The sequence below is a fragment of the Terrapene carolina genome, unplaced genomic scaffold, assembly GCF_002925995.2.
Source record: "Terrapene carolina triunguis isolate 2854851 unplaced genomic scaffold, T_m_triunguis-2.0 Scaffold90, whole genome shotgun sequence".
NCBI classification, from domain to species: domain Eukaryota; kingdom Metazoa; phylum Chordata; order Testudines; family Emydidae; genus Terrapene; species Terrapene triunguis.
In genome coordinates this window covers 1,716,893-1,739,095 of record NW_020664441.1, presented here as the reverse complement: position 1 = coordinate 1,739,095, position 22,203 = coordinate 1,716,893, and the positions used below count along the sequence as shown (strand labels likewise).

At 54.9% G+C, this 22,203-nt stretch overlaps 1 protein-coding gene across 1 annotated transcript in view; it reads right to left on the bottom strand.

The window, feature by feature from the left end:
• Nucleotides 1-22,203, bottom strand: part of SYT7 (synaptotagmin 7) — a 220,207-nt gene that overhangs the window by 73,450 nt on the left and 124,554 nt on the right. The window contains exon 3 of the mRNA XM_029911227.1: nt 8,555-8,658. Coding sequence (XP_029767087.1) covers nt 8,555-8,658 — 104 coding nt within the window. The remainder of the gene's footprint in view (nt 1-8,554; nt 8,659-22,203) is intronic.

Here is a 22,203-nt window from a genome sequence, read left to right as displayed (position 1 = left end):
GCAAAAAACCCCCCTCCACAGACACTGATGAGCAGGGCGCTGGTGCAGACCAGCGTGGGGACAAGATGAACCTGAACTGCAGGCCTGCACCCACTGCATTGTCAGTGCCCCCAGTCAGAGCGCCCCCTGCTAGGCCCAGGGAAGGCTGCAGCTCACCAGCTGTGACTCCAGCTGGTTGGATCTTGTGCTTAAGGCACAAGATGGGGATGTAGAAGATCTGGATTCAATTCTTTACTCTGTGTGACTGTGGGGCAGGTCACTTCATCTCCCATGGGAGTTAGAAGCCTAAATAGCTTTGAGGGTCTGGGCCTCAGTGCCCCACCTGTAAAAGGGGATTGTGACGCTCCCAGGGTCGATTCAGGCTGTAAGCTCTTCAGGCCAGGCGCTGACTCTGACTCTGTGTCTGTGCAGTGGCTGGCAATGGGCCAGCAAACTTGGTGCGGGGCCTCTAAGAGCTACTAGCACAGAGATAATAAAAAATCCCAGAGCCTACTTGTTATCTCCCCAACCCCAGGTACATCGCTGAGCTGAGCCAACCATTGCCCCAGGGCCAGGCTATGAGATGTCTCCCCTTTGTCCAGTTCCATGCCCTCCTCCTCCTTCTTAGCCCTTCAGTCATTTCAGGCCACAGGCCGGGCTGTGAAGGACCTGGATCCCTGTGCTGGAGGTGAAGCCGTGTCACTCCTCTCCATCCTCCTCTTGCATTCTCTAAACTCACTCTGTTCTCTGAGCCCGAGCGAGGCAGGGCCCCCTCTACCTCTCCCAGGCCAGCAGCATCAGGCCAGCCACGTGCTGAGGTAAGGGGGTGGGGGGAGCAGCTCACTCCTCCAATGCTTCAGCACAGGCTGGTCTGTGCAGCAGCAGCTTCTTCCTTGCAGGAGCTGGGCAGGTGCTCACAGGTCAGTGCTGGTGAGCCACGTAGCTGGCTCTGTTGGGAAACTCTAGCTGGGCAAGCCTGCTCCCTGTGTCAGGGAGACGGGGCCACACCCTCAGCTGGTGCAAACATGTGTTGTCCCACAAACTTATACAGGATCGTTTTAGGGGTCAAGACAAAGATGCCACATTTATTATTAATCTGTAACTATTAGCAAATACCTTAATACTTATACACATACACTCACACACACACACACACACACACACCAAAATGTTCTGCAGCTGCTGGATAGTTACCAGTCCTGATTGTAGTTTGAGTTCGCAGCTTGGGATCGTAGCTCGTGGCAGCTAACTGGCCAGGAAAGCTGAGCACGAGGAGGAGCCAGGTCTCTGTCGGGCGCGCACCGATGCTCCTTGATGTTGATAGCAGAACGTTACCCAAAGTCTCTCATCTCACCCTTCCTTTTTTATAGGAGTTTAGTTTGGATTCAAAGTTCCTAGGTCTTGCTGTGTCACGCCGCCTCTGGGTTTGGTGCTTGATCACCCGTCAATTGCAGGCGTGACTGTCAGCCTGGGACCTGGCTTTGATCTTCCTTCTGTTGTTTCTTTTTAGGGTGGATGCTTCTTGCTTGAGTTAGGGCTGTTGTCTAGTTCTTCAGCCGTTGGTATTTGAACTTTATCTCATCAGGACGGGCTGGTGCTGGAGGTTGATTCTATCACCCATGCATCCCTCATTCACACATCTCAACTAGACTAATAAAATTACAGCAGAGTTTGCAAAAATGAAGGTTGCAGCAAGCCCTTACAAAATGGAGTAAGCGTTTTAAAATGGGGTTTGAATTACAATGTGGCACAGAAGTTACAATGTAGGAAAAATGGCAAGTGTAATGAAATGGTGAACATAAGTTACAATGGTACAGGATAACTAAAAACAATTTCATTCATGAGTCCTACACATGTGCAGATCCAACAACTGCCATGCACCTGCTTGGGCTCTGGCTCATTGTGCTGTGGAGACGTGGTGCCCGGCTGGCCAACCCCTGGCTCTCTTGGCCAAAGGGGTGACTGCTCCGTCTGCAAAGGTCTGAGGGCAGCTGGGCACTGTGGAGCGGGGTGAGCGTCCCTGAGGGCAGGAGCCTGGGTCCCCAGGAACACAGGCTCAACCACCCTCACGCCTCCCCTCGGGGCAGCCTCGTGCAATGGCTCCCATTACCGGAGTGCACGCCCACATGCTGCAGGCAGGGGACTGACTGGCGGGGAGAGGGCGCTCATACCTCAGGCTCTCCCAAAAGGCACGCTCTGCTGCGACATCCAGCATCTCTCTCCACAGGGGACTGGCAGGACTGGGGGGGCAGAGAACTGAAAGGGGACTCTGTGGGCAGGCTACTGGACGGGGGCAGATGACAACCAGACGGGCAGGTCACACAAACCCTTGTGCCCAGCTGCTGCAAGCCCAACAGGAGGAGTCAGCAACCTAATCAGTCAGGAGGCGGAAGAGAGGTGGAGGGTTCTTTGCCAGGAGTGCAATGGAGACGCTCTGTGATGGCCTATTTCCGCCACTGCTCCCTGGCACTTGCCCCGCCAAAGTCACAGGGCAAGATGGGAACTTGATTTCCCAAACTCGGCCAGGAGGACAGGAGAAGGGCTCCCTACCCCCCGCCCCGGGCCTCCTTCCTCCACTTCATTCCAACCCTTTCCTCAGATCCTGCCCCCCAGCCCAGTCTTTTCCATGTCCAGCCCTTGGGCAGGGGGTCGGGGGCTGTGATTTCACCTCTGGGACATGGAGGAGCCTGAAGGCATGCTGAATCAGAAGGGCAACCACATGCTAGCTACCCTACCCCGGGGTGTCTACCAGGTGTGCTCAGACTGGCTCAGCAGCCCAGCTGCAGAGTATCGCCAGGCCAGCGTGACTCAGAGCAGCCACAGCGAGCAAAGGGAGACCCGGCACAAGCCACTGGAGGACACAGCAACACTGGAGTGCTGGCCGTGGTGGGAGCTCCTGGGTACTTCAGGCCCAGCCTCTCCCAGCAGGGGACGCTGTAGGGAGTGCTGGCTGCGGGGGAGCTCCCAGCTATTGCCGTGCTAGCCTCTCCCAGCTGGGGGCGCTGCAGGAAATGGAACAAGAGTCATACCAGAGGTTCCTAAATTGCGATCTGGGGAGCATTTGTGCATGGGCCACCAGGTAATGCTGCTGCTCCTCATCCTCCTTATTCAATTGCATTAAATGAAGCCAGAAACACATTCAATACGTTTCCTCGGGTCACTGCTCCGTGGCGGGGAGGCGGGTGTTGCCCAGGGCTGTTGCATCTGGGAGGGCTGGTGTCCCTGAGACAAGCTCAGGATGAAAATATGGGCCAACCCATGAACCAGGAGGGCGATGCCCTGGCCTCGATACTGCGATTAGAGTAGCCAGACAGCCAATGGCCGGGAGGCCCTCACAGCGTCTCTGGTTCCAGCCTCCCTGACAAGCCAGCACTACAGGAGTGAGTGAGCCGGCAGCTGGCTGTGGACAGGCTGGGCATGTTTCAGCTGCGTTTGGGGAGGAGGTGAGAGGGTTTCACCTTCTTGCTTTTGCTTCTAAATTTAGCCCGCTGGAAGAGCGGACTCACTCGTTAGCATTCTGTGCTGCCTGCACTCCCTGGCACGTGCATACTGACGGACTGCGGCGGCTGTGACCTTCCCTTCTGATCAGCTGCTGCTCCTGGTCCCCACGGGAGGCTCCCAACAGGTGGCACATGGCAGCAGCGTCTGCATTAACTCTCATTAGCCCCGGAGAAGCTAGTGGACCTGCCAGGGCTCTTTCCCTTTAGCCAGACAGGACTCGGAGTAGGCGAAGCAGGGTGAGGAGAGCCAGTGGTCAGGTGCTGCTGCTGCTATAACACAGAGATACTTCTGAGCTGGCCCAGCTCTTCCTGCATCTCCCTTGGATTGGATGGAGGGGAGGCGCTGCTCTGTTTGCTGACAGCCAGGCAATGCTCTCTCAGCATAGTGGTCTGGATGTCTGGGTGAGGGAGAAGACCGGCTGGCTGGCAGACGGGGGGTAACTATGGTTCAGGAGAGACAGGTAGATACTTGGGCGGCTGGGGAGTGCCAGTAGACTCCCCTCACCCTGGCATGGATCTTCGGCCTTCCAAGGGGACCTGTTGGGGGCTGTGGCTCTGTGACCTTGGGAGAGGATTCCTCCCTCTGTCCTCAGTGCCCAGCCCAGCTACTCTGGCTTGGCACTGATTGGGCACGGATTTGGCCCTGCAGTGCTTACGCAGGCAGAACTGTATCACTTTCCAGAGCACTGGCCTGGGTACTGGGAACAGGATGCTTCTGAGGGAGGGAGGGTGTTGGGGGTGGGAACAGTGGCAGAGTCTTCAGGATGAGGAAGCCACCCTTCACCGCAGGCAACTGATCACTCCACGGCTCCCCGACCCCACCGAGCCAGCCACCTAGCTCCCTATCCCTTCTAGTTACCCTCAGGCAGCCTGGAGAGCTGGCCCCAGGCAGCGGCCAGGGCTGTCCTTCCCCTCCCGGCGAGTCCTTGTTTCTCTTGTGCGGCTGGCTGAAGTGTTTCTGAACCTGGCCCCAGGCCCAGTTACCACTGAACGGGGAGCTCTTCAATTCATCTCACTTCCTCCCAGGCTGCCTGGTTTATTAATTTGGCTCCCGGCCGCAGGGCTTTACTTATTAATGTGGCAGTATCGCCGCTTAACTCCCTTGTTTGTGAATGTAAACATCCTCGGCCCTCCTCGACATTCCACATGCCAGCTTCCCCCGGCCATAAATCACGGGAAGCCAAACAGCCTGGATCCGGGCGGTGGGGTGACGGAGCCAGAGAGTTGGCAGATAGAAGCTGGGGTGGAGCCGTGCTGATACCTGCTGGAGGGCTGGGGAAGGAGAGCTGCCTGTGTGTGTGAAGGTGCAGCAGGGAGACGATCCTAGCAACATTCCTCTGGAAAGACAGATGCTGTCTCCTTTTAACGCCAGTTTTAAAAAGAAGGTGCTATGGCTTTTTAATTGCTCCTGGTGCCCTGCCTCTCCCTCTCGGGCCCGGGCAGGCGGAAAGGGGAGATGACATTATTTCTAGCGCGATGTTTGTTGTTTGGAGAGTGAACCCCCCCCCCCCCAAAATAGCCGCCTTCAGAGCACTTGACCCACTTTCCAATCTCAGCCGTGCACAGAGAGGCTTCATGGCGGAGGGAAACGAAAGAGAATGTGCTACTGAATCCTGGCCAGGAGGGCACTGTGGGGAATTGGAGTGGGTGGGGGCTGCAGGGCACTCTGGGAAATCTGGCCAGGGGTTGGGGGCCGCAGGTCCATTCATTAGCGTCATTAGGGGATAACGCAGCAATGCTGTGCAGCCTGCCTCGCCCTGTGCTGCTCATGCCAATGCAGAGCCAGAGCAGAGCAGGAGAGGGGCCAGCTCATTACCATGCATCACCAATATATATATTTATTTCGAAAACTTCCCTTTATGCTGTACAAACATTTTCACCCAAACATTTAATTATCACATCTTCGAAGGAGCAAAATAAAAGCTGCAGCCGCCACCACAGAGCCTCACTCAGCAAATGCCTCTCATGGCTGCACTGCTGTCACTGTGGGACGGGACTCCAGGGGCCCCGGGCATCCAGGGGTGGCACCTCTACTAACCCGCCCCTGTGAACCCCAACTGACTGCTCTTCTACCTGTTACTAACACCCCAAGTGGCTCCCCTTACCCCTCCCACTGTGCACCCCAAATTACCTCCTTTATGCCTTTCACTGCATACCCCAATGTGTTTCCATAGACATCTCATTGTGCACCCCTAATTAAACTCCTCTGCCCTGTACCCCAATTCCTCCTCTTACGCCTCATGCTGGGCCCTCAGTATCCGCCCCCCTTATTCAAATCATGTGCAGTTTTGTTTACACAGAAGAGGGAGCATCTTACCCCCCACTCTCATACCCCAGTTTGTTCCTGATCCCCGACACCCCATGAGCTCAATTAGATTTATTTGGTTGCGGTTGATTTTCATAACAAGCAACTTTCTTTCTGCTGGGGAAAGCGAGCGCTGCTGTTAGGAAAGTTACATTTTGTCACTCTGCTATTTAATTAACAATCTGAATGAATTAATAAGTAAAGGATCTTGCTGAGATTCCAAATTAATGAAACAACTGCTACCCCAATCAGAGGTGAATGGAAGAGCTGCTACTTCTCAGACAGGCAAGTGCATTCTTAGAAATGGGAAGGCGGAAAATCAAGCCTTGATAGTTTCCAATTTCAAGAGGCATAAAGAGCAGCATCAGTGTGTGTCTAAATGAAACATCTTATTCCCTGAGATTAAGCTTTGTTAGACCAGAATTAAGTCTGAAAATAAAATGCTCTGTAAAATAACATTAGAGGAAAGTTACAGGTGTTTTAAAAACTCTCCAAACTCAGGAACTACATGGTTAAATTTCTGACAATCACCTTAACTCTGCCCCAGGATCCCTGCTCATCCTCCATCAGGGGCACAGTGGTTCTCAGCAGCTGTCACATGGAACTGAAGAAAGTCCCATGAGTACGAATTATCCAAATAGCATCTCCCAACCACGCCTCCTACACGGTACAGCACAGGGGAAGGGGGTTCTGCGAGGTATTAGGTGAGTGCTAGGGTGAACTGAGGGCAGAGCCTTAGATTCTTCAGATCCAAGCCCTGAGCCGGTGAGAACCCTGATTCCATCAGCAGGCAGCACATAGCCAACAGCCAGCTGCTGGTGCCACGTGCCAGATTTTGCAGGACTCAGGAGGTGGCTGGGCATGACACCCCCTGCCCCGGGTATATATGTGAGGGACTGTGTGGGGAAAGGCATGTGCTGGCGGAGGTGTGAGGAGGCTGCAAAGCCAGGAGTACCTGTCTCCTCCATGGGGAGAGGGGCAGAGGTACAGGCCCAGCTCAGATGGATGAGGCACCTGGGGATCTACAGCCAGCCTGGGGGAGAGTAGGCCTGGAATGTAGTGGGCAGCTGGAGACTCTGACCCCTCCAGGAAGGTGAGGAAACCACATGGGCCTCTCGTAGGGTTGCCAAATTTCTAGTCGCACAAAACTGAACACCCTAGCCTAGCCTAGCCCACTACATTCATAGAATCATAGAATATCAGGGCTGGAAGGGACCTCAGGAGGTCATCTAGACCAACCCACTGCTCAAAGCAGGACCAATCCCAAGACAGATTTTTACCCCTGTTCCCTAAATGGCCCCCAATGGATTGAACTCACAACGCTGGGTTTAGCAAGCCAATGCTCAAACCACTGAGCTATCTCTCCCCCCCAACGCCTGGCTAATGTCTTCTCCTGGTCAGCGGTGTGCCTGGACTCCCTACGCATGCTGGCCTTGTGCAGGCCATAGTGTGGTGTGGGGCTCAGAGAAGCCTGACCTCCAGGCTCGGCCCTTTCCTTTGATCTTGATTGCTTTCCCTGTCTTTAAAAGAAAACCCAGTGGGGCAAAGTGGGGCCTGAGAGGGGCCCAGGGCTGGTCCCTGCTCAGTGCTCTGACCCTCTCCAGGCAGGGGGAGTGTAGATTTCCCAGCTGCTGGCCTTTATGCAGTGTGTGTGTGTGTGTGTGTGTGTGTAGGCAGGGATCACATTCTCATGTTTGAGAGCTCAAGCACACCACTGCATGGGCCAGGAAAGCATTCCTGCCCCTACTCCCCCATGCAGTCTGGGAAGGACTGGCCTTCCTCTGAAGAATTCAGGTACAGCTGGGAGAAGGATCTTGCTAGACCCATGGCTTGATCCAGGGTGGGAAGAAGGACACAGAGAGAGAAATGTAAAGAAAGGAAACTGCCAAGTATTGTACCTGGTCGAGCCAGCCAACCATGTCAGCGACAGCACCGCACAGCACCCGGGCTTCTAGCAGCGAGATCCCTCCCTTACTGACTGCTCTGAGTTTGGGGGTGCCCCATGTTCTGCGGGGAGCGGGGGGTGGCTGCTCTGAGTTTGGGGGTGCCCCACATTCTGTGGGGAGTAGGGGGTGGCTGCTCTGAGTTTGGGGGTGTCCCACATTCTGCGGGGAGCAGGGGCTGGCTGCTCTGAGTTTGGGGCTGCCCCACATTCTGTGGGGGGACGGACAGAAGACAGGGGGCCTGCTGGCTGTGTTATATTCTAAGCTGTGGTTCAGAGGTGAAGGAAGCTGCAGCAGCTGAGGCTGTGGGGGGGGGGGGGAGCCACATTGCCCTTTGGTCAGCACGAGTGGAGGGGGGGGGTCTCCGGGGTGGTTCCACCCTTGTGCTTTGGTGAGGGGCTGGGTTGGGGTCCTACCATTACAGGTGAGTGAGGAATCGCCAGGGACTGTGGAGTCTCAGCTCTGGGGCGTGACACTCCTAATTCAGGAGATGCTCCCCCAAACTCCCTCTCTGCTTAAAACCAGCGGCTCTGCCGGTCCCTGGTCCTCTCTGGCCGAGCCCTGGCCCTGGGCAGCTGTTCCTCTCCTGGCTGCCCTGGTTTCCCTGCCCTGCGCCTCATGCTGCTCTCGTTCCCCACAGTCGTGGATGACGCTGCTGCAGCGCGGATTGCCCGTGCTGTGCCCCGAGCGGTGTAATTAAATCCCCGCTGTTACCTGCCACCTGGCAGCCTCACCCCCCGCCTGGGGCAGCCTCACCCCCCAGCTGTTCCTAACCCAAACAATCCTCGGGCAGCAGAGCCCCACCACCACCGAGTCACGGCACTTACCAGTTTGCGCTGGCACCACTGGCAGATCCCGCACAGGACGATGGTGACGCTAAGGCTGACGGTGATGATGGCTGAGACCAGGAGGACATCGCGGGAGGGCACTCCTGGCAAGAGGAAACCACAGGGTCAGGCCCCTTGGCGAGGGGGAGAGCAGGCAGAACAGGGCTGGCAAGGGAGGGACACAAAGCTCCCACTGGTCTGGTCTGTCCTGAGCCAACCTCCCTGGCACAGTCCCTGCAGGACGATCCCAGGCACGGATGCTGGGGAAAGCTCAGCTTTTGGGGAGAAGGACAGGCAGTACGGGCAGAGCGCTGGGGATGGCAGTGGCCATGTGGTTGGTCAGACAGAGTCTGGACAGGTCACCAGCCACACATGGGAGCACATGGACCCACCCCCATCTTGCAGCACTTGAACTCTGGCACCATGGCTTATGTCCCAATATAGTGCCCATTACACTCTGACACCTGATGGTAACATAGACCCTCAGGGCCACCCTGCTGTGGCCTCAAAGGATGAGGTGTTACACCGAACACCTACCCAGGCATGCATCCAGATGCATAGGACGCCCGACATCGAGATCCCCCCATCCTCACCCAGACAGAGGGAGCAGTGTGGGACAGCCACCAGCGATAGCCACCCAGACACGGTGCTACATGGGATGCCCAATGAGGGTTGGTCCATCCTAACCCAGACAGAATGCAGTCTGTACATCAGAGCCATTGGCTCACAATTAGTTAGTGTATTAGGGCAGCACCTGCATTCCAGTCCAGATCAGGCTCCCACACTCTAAAAACACTCCCTGAGAACAGCCCCTTCCCAGAGAGTTTATAATCTCGGTTACACACATACAAATACAGCACAACAAACTACGTCAGGTGTCAGGCCAAGCCAGGGCCCTGCTTGTTCGTGGATCTCACAAGATATTGTAGCCAGATATCTCGAACCTCCTCTCTAGGTACAGTCCACTGTTTAGATCACATTGCAGTGGGATAGCCCATCTCCAAGCCAGACACCATGCATTGCATACAAGGCATGATAGTGAGGATTCACGCTGTCATTTGATCTGTTTATTTTCTAAAATGTACCAGCCTGCCGAGACATGGCTGACAAAGTACAATGGGGCAGTTCATCCCTGGGCAGATTGAATTACGTGCCTCTCCAATCTACTGGAGTTCTCTGGAGGAGTCAACTAACTAACGCAGAGATTCTGGGCCTGACAGTGTGTGTGTCATCAATAGGTAACAGAGTGTTGCAGTCAACCTTCCCTTCCCATATTTCTAAACAGCAGGAGGGGGCTGGCTAGACAGAAGGAGAGGGTGGAAAGGGTTGAGGACAACTGAACTAGAGGCATGGCTGATGGGCTTTCAAAAGATTTGTGACCAAGCACATCACAAGATGTTTTAAGGAAATTACCGGTAAGTCATCACAGGGTGAGAGGTAAACTGTCCTGGATTAGAAACTGGGTTAAAGACCGAAAGCAAAGGGCAGGCACAACCACTCCCTTTCTGACACGGCTAACGGTGTCGTGCTTCAATGTCCCATCCACTGGTGGGACGCCTGGCTGAAAAGTGAAGTGGCAAAGTCTGCAGCTGCCACGGCACTGATTTAATTGAGTGAATACTAGCAGAAGCCGCAAGGCAGGGTTCAGTGAATCTAGGAGATTAGGGCAAGGCAACGGGCTATGAAATTCAGCAGAGATAAGTGCAGGATAATGCATGTTGGAAGGAACATTTTCAACTACTCCTACCCCATGATGAGCTCTAAATTAACCATAACCACTCAGGAAAAAGGCTGAGGCGCCATCGCAGCCGTTTCAATGGGAACCTCTCAGTGTGCAGTGGCAGGCAGGCAGAATTGCAAACAAGATGTTTAGGCAGGAAAGGGATAAAGAAAAATAGAATATAAAAGTGCAGCTATTCTAATGTCGTCTGTAGATCAGTGATGTGCCCTCACCTGGAATACTGTGTGCCACTCTGGGTGATCTATCTACCCACCTCATTTGTAGCCATCTATCACCAAACAATACAGCATCTAGACCTTTCCAAAAGGATATCGCAGAAATAGAAGCGAGCCAGAGAAGGACAATGGAAATGATCCAATGTATAGAAAAACTTCCATGTGCATAGAGATTACAAGGATTAGGACTGTTTGGTTTAGAGAGGAGGTGAATAAGAAAAGACATGCCAGAGGTCTATAAAACGATGAATAATACAGACAGGATAAAGTCGGTGCTCTCACTTGCCTTGACTAGGGCAGATCCAACTCAGTTAAAAGGCAAGACATCTAAAGCTAACAAAAGTAAATACCTTTCTACACAAAGTGTAATTAACCTGTGGAACTCCTTGCCACAAGATGTCAGGAAGGACAAGAGCTTAGTAGACTCCCAAAGGGATTAGACATGTATATGAATATTAAGCATCTCCACAGTTACACCAACTGTGATACAAATATATGGTGAGAGGCATCAAATTCTATCCTTGAACGATTCTCATGGGCACTTCCCCACCCAGTAAAGAGCATGTGAACCTGCTCCCCTCCCACTGGCCATCTCCTAGCTCCGCCTCCCCTCCCCTATTGATGATCATACAACTGTTGCCCTTATTCACATGGAAGAGTCCCATTCAGAAAGTATTTCATGTATTTTTAGCTTTTTAAATGGTAACTTAGCAGCTGGCAAACAAGGAGGAAGAGCCAGCTCCCCACAAGTGCTGGGAACCCAATCCCTCATGTTTCAAGACCCAGGCTCTCCACTAACAGCTTGGGGCTAGAAAGAGACCTCCGCTACAGGCAAGTTAGTGCGCAGCAGTCCATTCAGGGGGAAGCACGTGGAACTGAGCGCTGCTGGACACAGCACAGCTGGCTAGAGGCACTGCTGGCCTGGTATTTGGCAGGCCCTGTGCTGCTAGGTGAATCACCTCTAGTGCAATGGATTTACACCAGGCAGGGATCGGCCTTTAATTTCATTGCTGGTCACGGTGCATTCCCCTAAGTGACAATACATCCCGGGGGGAGGTCTGCCACAGCATCTGCGTTGCATCACTCCAATCTCATTGCAAATGGGCCTGATTACTCGGCTGTGTTGTCTGGGCTCTCCCTGAATGTTGGCTTTGGGGGATGAGTCACCTTTGTTTACTCAAGCCTGAAAGCCGGATTCTCCCTGTCTCCTGAACCCTTCCATTATCTCCCTGATTGCTTCCCCTTTAGGAAACGTCTGCGAGTGGAGGCGGGGCTGGGAGAAGAGGCTGGAAGGATGCCCAGCCCCAAAGTCAGACATTTCTCCCCTCACCAGGCAAGGTCTATAGCCTGGGCCACAGCAACGCAAGCGCCCCTGACTGCCCCACTAGCTAGCCTGGCCTCGGAGCAGGGATGGGGAGGGCAGAATCCCTGACCCATGTCAGAGGGCTGTTTCTGCCAACAGAGATGCCAGTTGCCACGGTGCCCTTAGTGGAACCCTGACCCTCTGCTATAAGCCTAGGCCTGACTGGAAGCAGGGACCTAGGGGTAGAGGCAGTGCACCCCATTCCACATCCTCTGAGCCGTTCAGTCTCCTCAGACTTTGGGGCCTGTGAGAACCAGCGACCTTACAGCAAAGGGCTTTGTACTCCAGGTCTCCTCTTGATGGTCCTCCCCCATTGGGTGATTGACATTCCCATCATGGGGAAAGGCTGCCTGGGCTCAGCAGGGTGCCAGCCCGGCACTGCGGGATGGATGCTGACAAGGGAGAGCGAGAAAGACCTGGGCAGCCCCGGGCATCGATACGCTCCCTGGGAGCCCACGTCCTACAACAAGAAAACCAGGTGGCAGCGCAAACAAATCCCAATTGGGTGCTTGCTAGGGAGCCAGGCTGAGGCCACAGATCTCTGTGCATGCCGGTGTGTGAAACGGAGAGCGTTACATGTGTAGCCCCGCCGCCATGATACTGACCGACCATCCCAGCTTCACAGGGCCGACTCGCGCAGCGCCGACACAGGGAAAGCTCCTGTTGACGGGGGCTGGGCTTCTGGGTTGACTAGAGGCTACAGGATTTGGCACACAAGCACAGCTGGAGACACACCTGTCTCTCCCCCCTTGAGGGTTGCTCCCGGCAGCCCCTTGCCCACGCCTTGTCCTGTGTTCAGATCCCTGAGCGACGGGGGGAGGGGGAGGGAAGGGGGGGAGAGGTCACAGCACTTTCGCGGGGAGGTCATTCTGCGGCCTAGTAACACACACTTCAGGCGCTGTCTAAATAATCATCAATGCTAATGAATAATTAATTGCTGTAATAATAGTCTATTAATAATTCATGGCGCCATACGCATGCCACTCTTAGGAGCTGGCTCCTGAGGTCCAGCCAAACATCAGCTCCGCTCCGTGCTATCCCATGAGACCTACCTCAGAGCTCTGGCTCAGGCTTTGTCATACAGGGTGATCCTGGACCTCCCACTGACTGGGGGTGTCTATGGGGTTGGTCCCACGTGCACCATCGCAGAGTGGGAGGCTCCACCCTCGCTCGCACCCCATTCTCCAGGCTCCTGCCCCCTGCTCCCACCCACCTGCCGACGCACGCTGCAAACTACACGCCTCAGCCCCGAGAGGGAGCAGGGCTGACGGCAGCGCAGGACCCGCCCTGTGTAACTGGTATGCCAAGGCAGTGGCAAGGTGGGGAAGCCTGCGCATGCTTAGCGCGCTCGGCAGGGGTGGGGGAGCCAGACACTGGCACGGCCCCCTCTGCTCCCGTAGGGGACGATCAGCAGGAACACGGGCAGAGATTCCTCCCAGCCTCAGATCAGGCACAGAGCCTGAGACTAGCCCTCCTCCGACCCAATGGCGAGAACACAAAGGGGAATGATCTCAGTAACACAAAGCCATGACCCCTTTCCCCCAGCCCCTGTAAATCGTCAGACCTGGGATGCTGCAGGTTTCCTAGGGGCATGTCAGATTCCAGAGCTGGCCAGGGCTGAGACACATGATCAGATATAGTCACATTCGTGGAGGAGGTACCAGGGGTAGGACACACCAGGCAGGTCTGCAAGGAGGATGCAGAGCAGTCGGGCTGCTCCTGCTGTATCTCAGTGTGTTCTCCGCTTGCACAACCGAACATCCCTCTGGTGTTCACACACCCACCCCGTGTCTGTCTGCTGCATCGTGCCTCCACGCCCAGGTGAAAAGACAGCCTGGGGATATGACGCCTTGCAGGCGGGCCAGTTGGTTCTCCCAGGCACAGCCAGGATGAGCTGGGTCAATGCTTGATCAGGCGGCCTCAGACAGTCAGATGCCAGAGTGTGGCTAGACAGGCCCCATGGAGCAGCAGCGGGCTGCCAGAGGCAGTGCGGCTGGCTGGTGACGCAGAATGTGACACTTTCCTCTTGGAGTCTGTTGTGAGCTGAAGTCCCAGCATGGTGCTAGGGGAACCTGTGTTGCTGGAGATACTGGGCCAAACCGATTACTGATGCAGCTACAGGGACTTCTCAGGGGAGTTACTCCATGGTGAAATCGGATCAGCTGGAGGAGTAAAGGTCAGCATTCTGGTCTCTTGTGGTCACCAAAGCTCCTCTACAGAAACATGCCCAGAAGAGCCCCCAGGTCCTGGCTAAATTCCAAAGCCAAACAAACTCTCCCCAATCAGGGTAAAGCTCCTCTGTGCAGGAGACAGAGCTTTCCTGGGGGCCAGTCCCAGCCCATGGAATGAACTCCCCCAGGAACGAAGGACCACCCCAAACCTCCTCCAGCTTCCGCTCCAAGTGCCAGGTGCGTTTCTTTGCCTTTGCCGTCTCTGACATAAATACAGAGCAACGTGCACATGGAAAAACCCCACCACACAGGACACTCCCCTGCACACACTCCTGCCCCTGGGGAGAGAACAAACACGGAACACATTAGTAACATTGGGTAACACATGATTGGAAGGCGCTCGGACACTCCGATGAGCACGGTATAGGAACCTCAGGGAAGAGAAGAGAACTCTGTTTCCTTGCAGTTATAATCCCCTGGAACAGTGATTCTCAACCTTTTCTGTACCGTGACCCCAGGCTACAACACAAAAAGTTTCAGGACTTTTCTCCCTTGCCTCCATCTAGCCATAAAGAAATGGAGGGTTATTAGTGACCCCCTAAAACCTGCTCACTGTTATGCTGTGGAGAAACAGCTGCCTTTTCCCACCACTGAGGTGGCTGCATTTCAGCCGAGAGCGAGTGACCCCTATTATAATTCTACTTGCCCCATCTCCCTGAGGAGACTTTCTGTGCTTTGAGGTTCTTAGAGGAAGGTGCTGTGTAAGCGCACAATGAAACAGGGATGATCCCAGGTGAGACTTGGGCGCAAACGGCAGGGGGCCAACAGGCTGCGCAGCTTTGCAAATGTTCCCAGCTTTCCTCCAAAAGAAATGTTTCTTCTAACGCGTCGAAGGTGAGCGGGAAGCTTTAGCTGAAGGAAACGTCCGAACAGTAACAGACGTTGCATTCCTAGAACACTCCCCAAAGATCCCATGCAAGCGTCACAGCCCCATTGGCGAGAATTATTCTCCCCATTTTACGGATGGGGAACCAGAGGCAGAGAGAGTGAAGTGACTTCCCCTGGCTCACACAACCAGCAGTGTTACAGCTGGATCTCATCGCTCTGGGCCTTATTTGGACATCAGAGCCAGTGGACACGGAGGCTAAACTAAGACACACTGGAAATTGGGTTAGGAACCATTGGCTCAGCTTTCTGAGAGAGGTGGGGGAATTCTCCATCACTCAAAGTCTTTACATCAAAACTGGGAACAAGACATACTCCAGCTCAACCAGCGGTTATGAGCCAGACGTTGGAATCACTGAGGGACGTTCTGTGGTTTGTGACTCACTGGAAGTCAGACTAGATGGTCTTTTCTGGCCGTAAAATCTATTAATCTACCTGCATTGACGCCGATGGGGTCTCTAGGGTGCTTGACACTAGTGAAAGTCGGGTCAGTAGTTGCCTTCCTCCTGCAAGGCTTGGAGTTTTTAAATAAAGCTGGGTTTTGAGTGATCTGAGCCCTAAAAAAAATCTGACAAGTATCTTCCCTGGTGACAGCTTTGTCCCCACACATTTGGGTCTCTTAAAACAGCCTCAGGGAGTTTCACCAGGCAACACTAATGACTTGCTGCTGCGCAGAGGGACAGCGGCACAAACTCCAGCCCAATGGGGTCACTCTTCCTGGCACTCAGAAGTGGGGCCTGTGAAGGGAAACGCTCCACAGCCGTAAGCTGAGCGCCGTTCATAAATCACTGGGGACGGCTGGCGTTTGTTGCAGGGCTCGGAAGGAGCCGAGGAACAAAGTCACTGAGCCGCTCACAAAAAGGTGTAATTTATCATTCAAAACAGCCACTCTCCTGGTGCACTGGAAAGCAGCCAGGCCTGGGTCCTTCTCAAAACAAGGATGCGAAGGGTGATGCTGGCATTGACCAACCGGAGACCTACACATCAGTGCCGGGAACAGAGGGGGGAAACTAGCACAGATGGGCCAGGGCTGATTTTCAAATGTGGCTTTGGAATCCCACAGCTGGGCATCGGCAGCATCCATCAGCAGCGGCTATTAGGGGCTCAAATGCCTGGCTGAGTTACCCGAATGTAAGCAGGAGCTGGGCTGGAGTCCTGCTGAGGTGGGGTGCCCAGGTTTAAAAACTGCAGAGGGACAAATTCCTGCCCTTCGCTACACCTGCCCTCCTACTGCAATCAACGCCCTGGTCCCGAGACTCACCATCCTGGAGTGACCCCCTCACAGGAAGACCCAGTGCTGTTGCACCCTGCCTCAGTTTCCCCACAGTGATCTTCAGCCTCCTCTTGCCACAGAGGTGACTTGCTACAGTGTCTTTGTTCTCTGAACAAAAGTCCATCCCACCCAAGGCATCCACGTCCCAAACACACACAACACAAAGTCTTTGCCTTAGTCTCCACCGTAGCCCAGCCCCTGCTTCCCCAGGGGTCTGTCTTCTCTCCTCTGATTCAGTCATTCTTCTGCCCACCCTCTGGGCTCAGCTTTCTCCCTGCCCAGGTCCTTTCTATCTCCCTCCTGGACTCCTCTGGGTTGCTCTCTGCCCTCTCCTGAGCAGCCACTCCCAGATCCTGACCTGGAGCCAGGGCCGGCTTTAGGAAGTGCGGGGCCCAATTTGAACATTTTTGGCGGGGCCCCAGCAGGGATGACTAAAAAAAAAAAAGATGTAAAAAAAGCCTTTCATTTCTTCCATGTATTATTTACGTTCCATAACTATATAAATAATAAAATTATATATTATGTACATTGTGTCATATATGCTGTTGATCGGTTATTAATGAGCTCCGTTTCACATGTGTGGGTCCCCGCCACTCCCTGGGCGTGTTGTGCACGTGTGGGTCCCAGCTGCTCCCTGCCCCCCTCATTGAAGCAGGTGTGCAGGGTTATTGCCCTGGAAACCGCAGGGCACCAGTGGACATGGGGCTGGCTGGAGGCAGGGCAGGGGCTGACTGGAGGTAGGGTCTGACTGCAGGCAGGGCAAGGGGTGCGGGGCTGGCTGGAGACAGGGGTGTGGGGGTGGGCTGGCTGGCTTCAGGCAGGGCCGCAGGGGGGTGCGGCATGGGGTTGGCAGGGCTGGAGACAGAGGAGTGTGGGACTGGCTGGCTTCAGGCAGGGGGTGCGGCAGGGGTTGGCTGCAAGCAGGGCAGGGGGTGTGGGGCTGGCTGCAGGCAGGGGCTGGCTGTGGGCAGGGGGTGCGGGGCTGGCTGCGGGCAGGGGCTGGCTGCAGGCAAGGCAGGGCAGGGGGTGCGGGGCTGGCTGCAGGCAGGGCAGGGGGTGCGGACAGGGCAGGGGGTGCGGGGCTGGTGGCAGGGTAGGGGGTGCAGCAGGGGCTGGCTGGAGACGGGGCTGGCTGCGGGCAGGGCAGGGGGTGCGGGGATGGTGCGGGCAGGGGGTGCAGCAGAGGCAGCTGGAGCCCCGGCCCTTTAAATAGCCGCGGGAGCCCTGGGGAAGGGGTGGGGCTCCTGCGGCTATTTAAAGGGCCAGGGCGGTAGAAGCAACGGGAGCCCCGGACTTTTTAAATAGCCCCCAGAGCCCCACAGCCCTACTCCAGGGCTCCAGCAGTGGGGCTCTGGTGGCAATTTAAAGGGCCTGGGGCTCCAGCCCCTGCTAGGAGCCCCAGGCCCTTTAAATTGCCCCCTGGGGAAGCCGGGCCACCCCGGTACGGCGCACTGGCTCTTGCCGGTATGCTGTACTGGGGCTTGGGCACGGGGCCCTCTTAGGAGCGGGGCCCGATTCAGGGGAATTGGTTGAATTGGCCTAAAGCCTGGAGCCTCCCACCCTCTGCCAGCCTTGTGCTCCTCATCACAGCCCTCTGCTGTCCTCTCCAGCCAACTGTCTACCGCTTCCTCCTGAGTCCGACACCCAACACAGGTGTAGCATGGCAGGGCTAATTAACAGGGCTTTCTGGCCCAGGGCCTCCTGGCCCTTAAACCAGTGGGCTGCCTTGTTCCAGCCCCACATGCCTGCCCTCCACTGCACCTGTGCACTCCCCCCGGGGAACCATCGAAGCTGACCTCTGCATTGCAGAGCCCAGAGAGTTTCAGCGATTCCTACCTCAAGCACGTAGCTCCTGGCTGAACTAGGGAGATGCCCTCATTTTGCTTTAAGGATTTTGAGCCCCACGTCCCAAGGCAAGTTGTTCCCATGATTCATCACCTGCCTCCAGCACCCAGGGTTAAAAATCTGCACGTGGCTAACCTGAGTTTGTCGAGCTTCAGCTTCCGAAGGGACGAATCGGTCCCGTTCTCTGCACAGGTGTGGCTGAGCCCTAGCAGACGCCCTCCCCTAGCGCTCAACTGGTGGGGAGATATTTATTACTTCGGGGGCGGGGAGGTTATTATTATATTACAGGTCTGCAGGCCTTTTGTCAATGTCTGTGGTGAAATTCCTGGGGCCAGGAATGTACTTTGCGCTGCCTAAGGACAACACACAGGGATAACAGGAAGCATTGGTGATTATTTAAAGGACCTAGTTGAGTGTGGTATGCTAAGGACAAGCCAGGACCCTCCTAAAGGCTTAAGACAGTGACTGAGGGAGGAGCAGGCGGCAATATCATTCACACTCAGGAGATGGCTGGGAAGCTCAGGAACCCAGGGGTGAAAGTTTAAAGGCCTAGCATGGTTTCAAAGTGGGCTGTCAGAAATAAGGACCTGATCCAAAGCCTGTTACATCAATGGAAAGACACCCATTGATGTCACTGAGCAGTGGATCAGGCCCCAAAGGAAAAATAAGTGGCCAGTTCTCATCAAGGAAGGCTGGTCTAGTGGTTAAGGTACCAGACAAGGCTCAGGAAACCAGCTTTCACTTCCCAGCTCTGCCACAGACTCCCTGTGGGACCTTGGTCAAGTCACTCAATCTCTCTGTGCCTAAGCTTCCACCTGTACAATGGGAATCATCGCTATTCCTCTGTTTAGAGGGATGGTCGCTCGCTCTGTGTCTGTGCAGCACCTAGCACAATGGGGCCCCTCTAGGTCCTACCGTGTGGCACTTTTGTCCTCTTCTGGTAGTGGCTGTGACACAGAGATTGATGAGCCTCAGGCTAAGCTGACTGAGGCAGGTGTTTTAGCTCAAGCAGTTGAGGCTCACACCTTAAGACGGAGAGAGCCCAGGTACAATCCCCATTGCTAACGACCCACCTAGGGCATGGCGTTACCCTGCCATCACACACACAATGCACCGCCACTATAGTGAGCAGGAATTCAGAGCAGGGTGCCCCACGGACCAGGACGAGGACCGGTGTCCAGGAGGTTTATTAATGATTTGGAATGGGAGTTGAATATTAAGGCAGCCAATCTTGCTGATGGCACAGAATGCTTTCGGTTAGCAGACTTTGGAGGGCAGCACAGCCATCCAAAGGGAATGAAGAGAACAATGTAATTGGACAACACGGCAGGCCAAATTCCTGCTAGACAAGTGCAAAGAAATGCCCCGTGGAAGGAACGATTTAAACTCCTCACACCCTGATTGGTTCTGAATTAGTTATAACCCCTCAGGACAGAGACCGAGGCGTCACCGCAGACAGCTCCATAAAGCCTGCTGCTGAATGCACAGAAGCGGTTGGGGGTAGAGGAGCAAACAATGTGCTAGGCGCAGTGTGAACGTGAGGCCAGGGCATAAGAGAGCAAATATAAAATAGGAGAACGCCATTATATCCAGCAGCCGCGCGACTCCGCTTCCTTCTGGGCACCTCAGCTCTGAAGCAGGGAACAGGAACAGGGGAGAGCAGGAGACTGGCACTGAGAGGGAGTGCAGGCACAAGGAGGGGTTCACAGGAACAGACGGCACTAATGCTAAGGGTCTGATGCTTAGTGGGGCAGGGCTGGGGCAGATGTAATGTGGCTTTAAGCCACTTGTGTGCTGGGCCGAGATCCTCAGCTGGCGTAAACTGGTGTAGCTCCACTGGAGTCCATGGAGCTATGGCAATGTACCCCAGCTGAGAACGCTCCCTGTATTCTGGGGCTGTGCTGGCCCCTTGACAGTGCAAAGTACAGCAATCTCAAGGCTGCTTCAATGCATGAGGGCCGCAGGGAAGCAGAGAACAGCCCTGCACCCTGGCCAAGCCCCCTATGCTGGGGGGGTGAGGGGGGGTGGAAGCTGGCAGCAGGGCTGGGGCAAAGCCCTCACACCAGCCAGGCAGGACAGATTCCCTAGGGCTATTTAGACGAGGAAGGAGAAGGGCGAGAGAGAGGGCTCTGCACACCAATGAGAAGGCCTCATGCACCGTCTCTCATCGGATAAGCAGGTTGTGAAACCGAGGGGAAATGAACATGATTGGGCTGGAAGGAAACACTGCTGCTTTACACAGCTCAGAAACAGCTTGTGGAACTCGCTTGTCCACGTCAGAGCTGTGGAGCAGGGACAGGCTCTTCCTATGGGCAGCCGCATCCAGAGAGGTCCAACCTTTTCCCTGCCATGTTGGGCTGGATGCAGTTGTGTGAGGCACCTTTGCGGGCCACACACAGAAAATTGTGCATTACACACCGGCATCCTCCACGTGGCGCAACCTCATGCGGATGGTGTGCGCAAGATCACATCATGCGCAGGACCCCCATGTTGTAGAGCAGGTCTGCAGGGGGGTGAGGAGGCGGAGGCATTCAGGGAATTGTCCCATGGGCCAGATCTGCCAGTTGCCACCCTGGCCTGGCTGACAGGACACTGGGCTGGGAGTCAGGAAAGCTGAATTCCATTCCCAGCTCTGCCCCGGACCTGCTGCGTGACCATGGACGAGTCACTGTGCTTCAGTTTCTCTATCCCCCGTTTTTTTCCTATTGAGACTGTAGGTTCTGAGGGGCAGGGACTGTCTTTCACCAGGTGTTTGTACAGCACCTAGCACGACAAGGCCCCCATCTTGGTAGGGCTGCTTGGCATCACAATCATAATGCTGGGTTTGTACAATGCCTGGCAAACATCACCCCCCCCCCCGACTTCTAGGCTCTACTGCAATATAAATATTAAATAATAACTGATCATTCATTCACCAGCCACCCTTGTTATCGAGGCAAATAGTTTAATGAAATTCACCCAGGGATCAGCCGTTTCTCTGTCTCAGGGCAGCTGTGGCAGTGACTGAGGCTGCCCCTGCATGCCAATGACAAGTTAAGGGTTATCAGCCCTCATGTGCCAGAGCATAATTGTGATCACCCGAACTGTGCCCCCTGCTATGATGTAGCACAACAGACACCCCCTGGGCTTTCACCTGCTTCCTTCTCCTGCAGCCTCGCCAGCACAGCAGGGATGCCTCTGTGGAGCAGGATGCAGAGCATCAAGAAGCAGAGGCCTGGGACTGGGTCTTGTGGGGTGGCGCTGACAATAAACACTGCTCTTCTGCTTTACGTGGCTATGGAGTCGCCACAAAGGACCTGGCCCAAAGCCCACAGAGACAAAGGAACGTGTTTTGGCAGCTCCAGGCCTGGCTGGTTTACAATATCGACACCAACAGCGCTGGTGTATACACCCTTCTCCGCACAGGAGTGGAAGGCTTGCCCAGTGGTTAGAGCACCAGCCTTTGCTTTGGGAGACCTGGGGTCAGTTCCCTGCCCTGCTGTAGGCTGCCTGCTTAACCATAGGCAAGTCACTGCCCCTCTCTGTGTCTCAGTGTCCCAGTCGTGAAATGAGGATGATAGCACGGCCCTGCCTCACAGGGGAGGATCAATCCAGTGAATGTCATGAGATGCTCAGATCCTACAGCTAGAGAGAACTACTTGAACAGGAGCCGGAGAGAGAGGCTTTCTCCAAGGACACTGGGGTGAGGCCCAACTCTTGCAAAATCAGCTATGGGCTCTTCAGTGCAGAGCAGAAGCAACCTCAGGTGTCATTGGTTCATCTACCAGTGAAAAGCTGCATTACCCCTGGCGGGGCTTGAATCTGTCACTCTAGGAAGTGGAGGCATTGCCAAGCCCAGCTCCAGCAGGGAAGGCTGGGCAGCTATGCCAAGCACACTCAGCCCTCTGGGGATAGGACTGGCAGGGCGGAAAGAGCTGGATCACTGTGTTTCCTGCTAGTTTAAGGTCTCCAACAGTGCGAGGCCTCAGAGGCTTGGGCAACAATCTTTGTCCTACATAATGACAGGTTTCAGAGTAGCAGCCGTGTTAGTCTGTATCCGCAAAAAGAACAGGAGTACTTGTGGCACCTTAGAGACTAACAAATTTATTAGAGCATA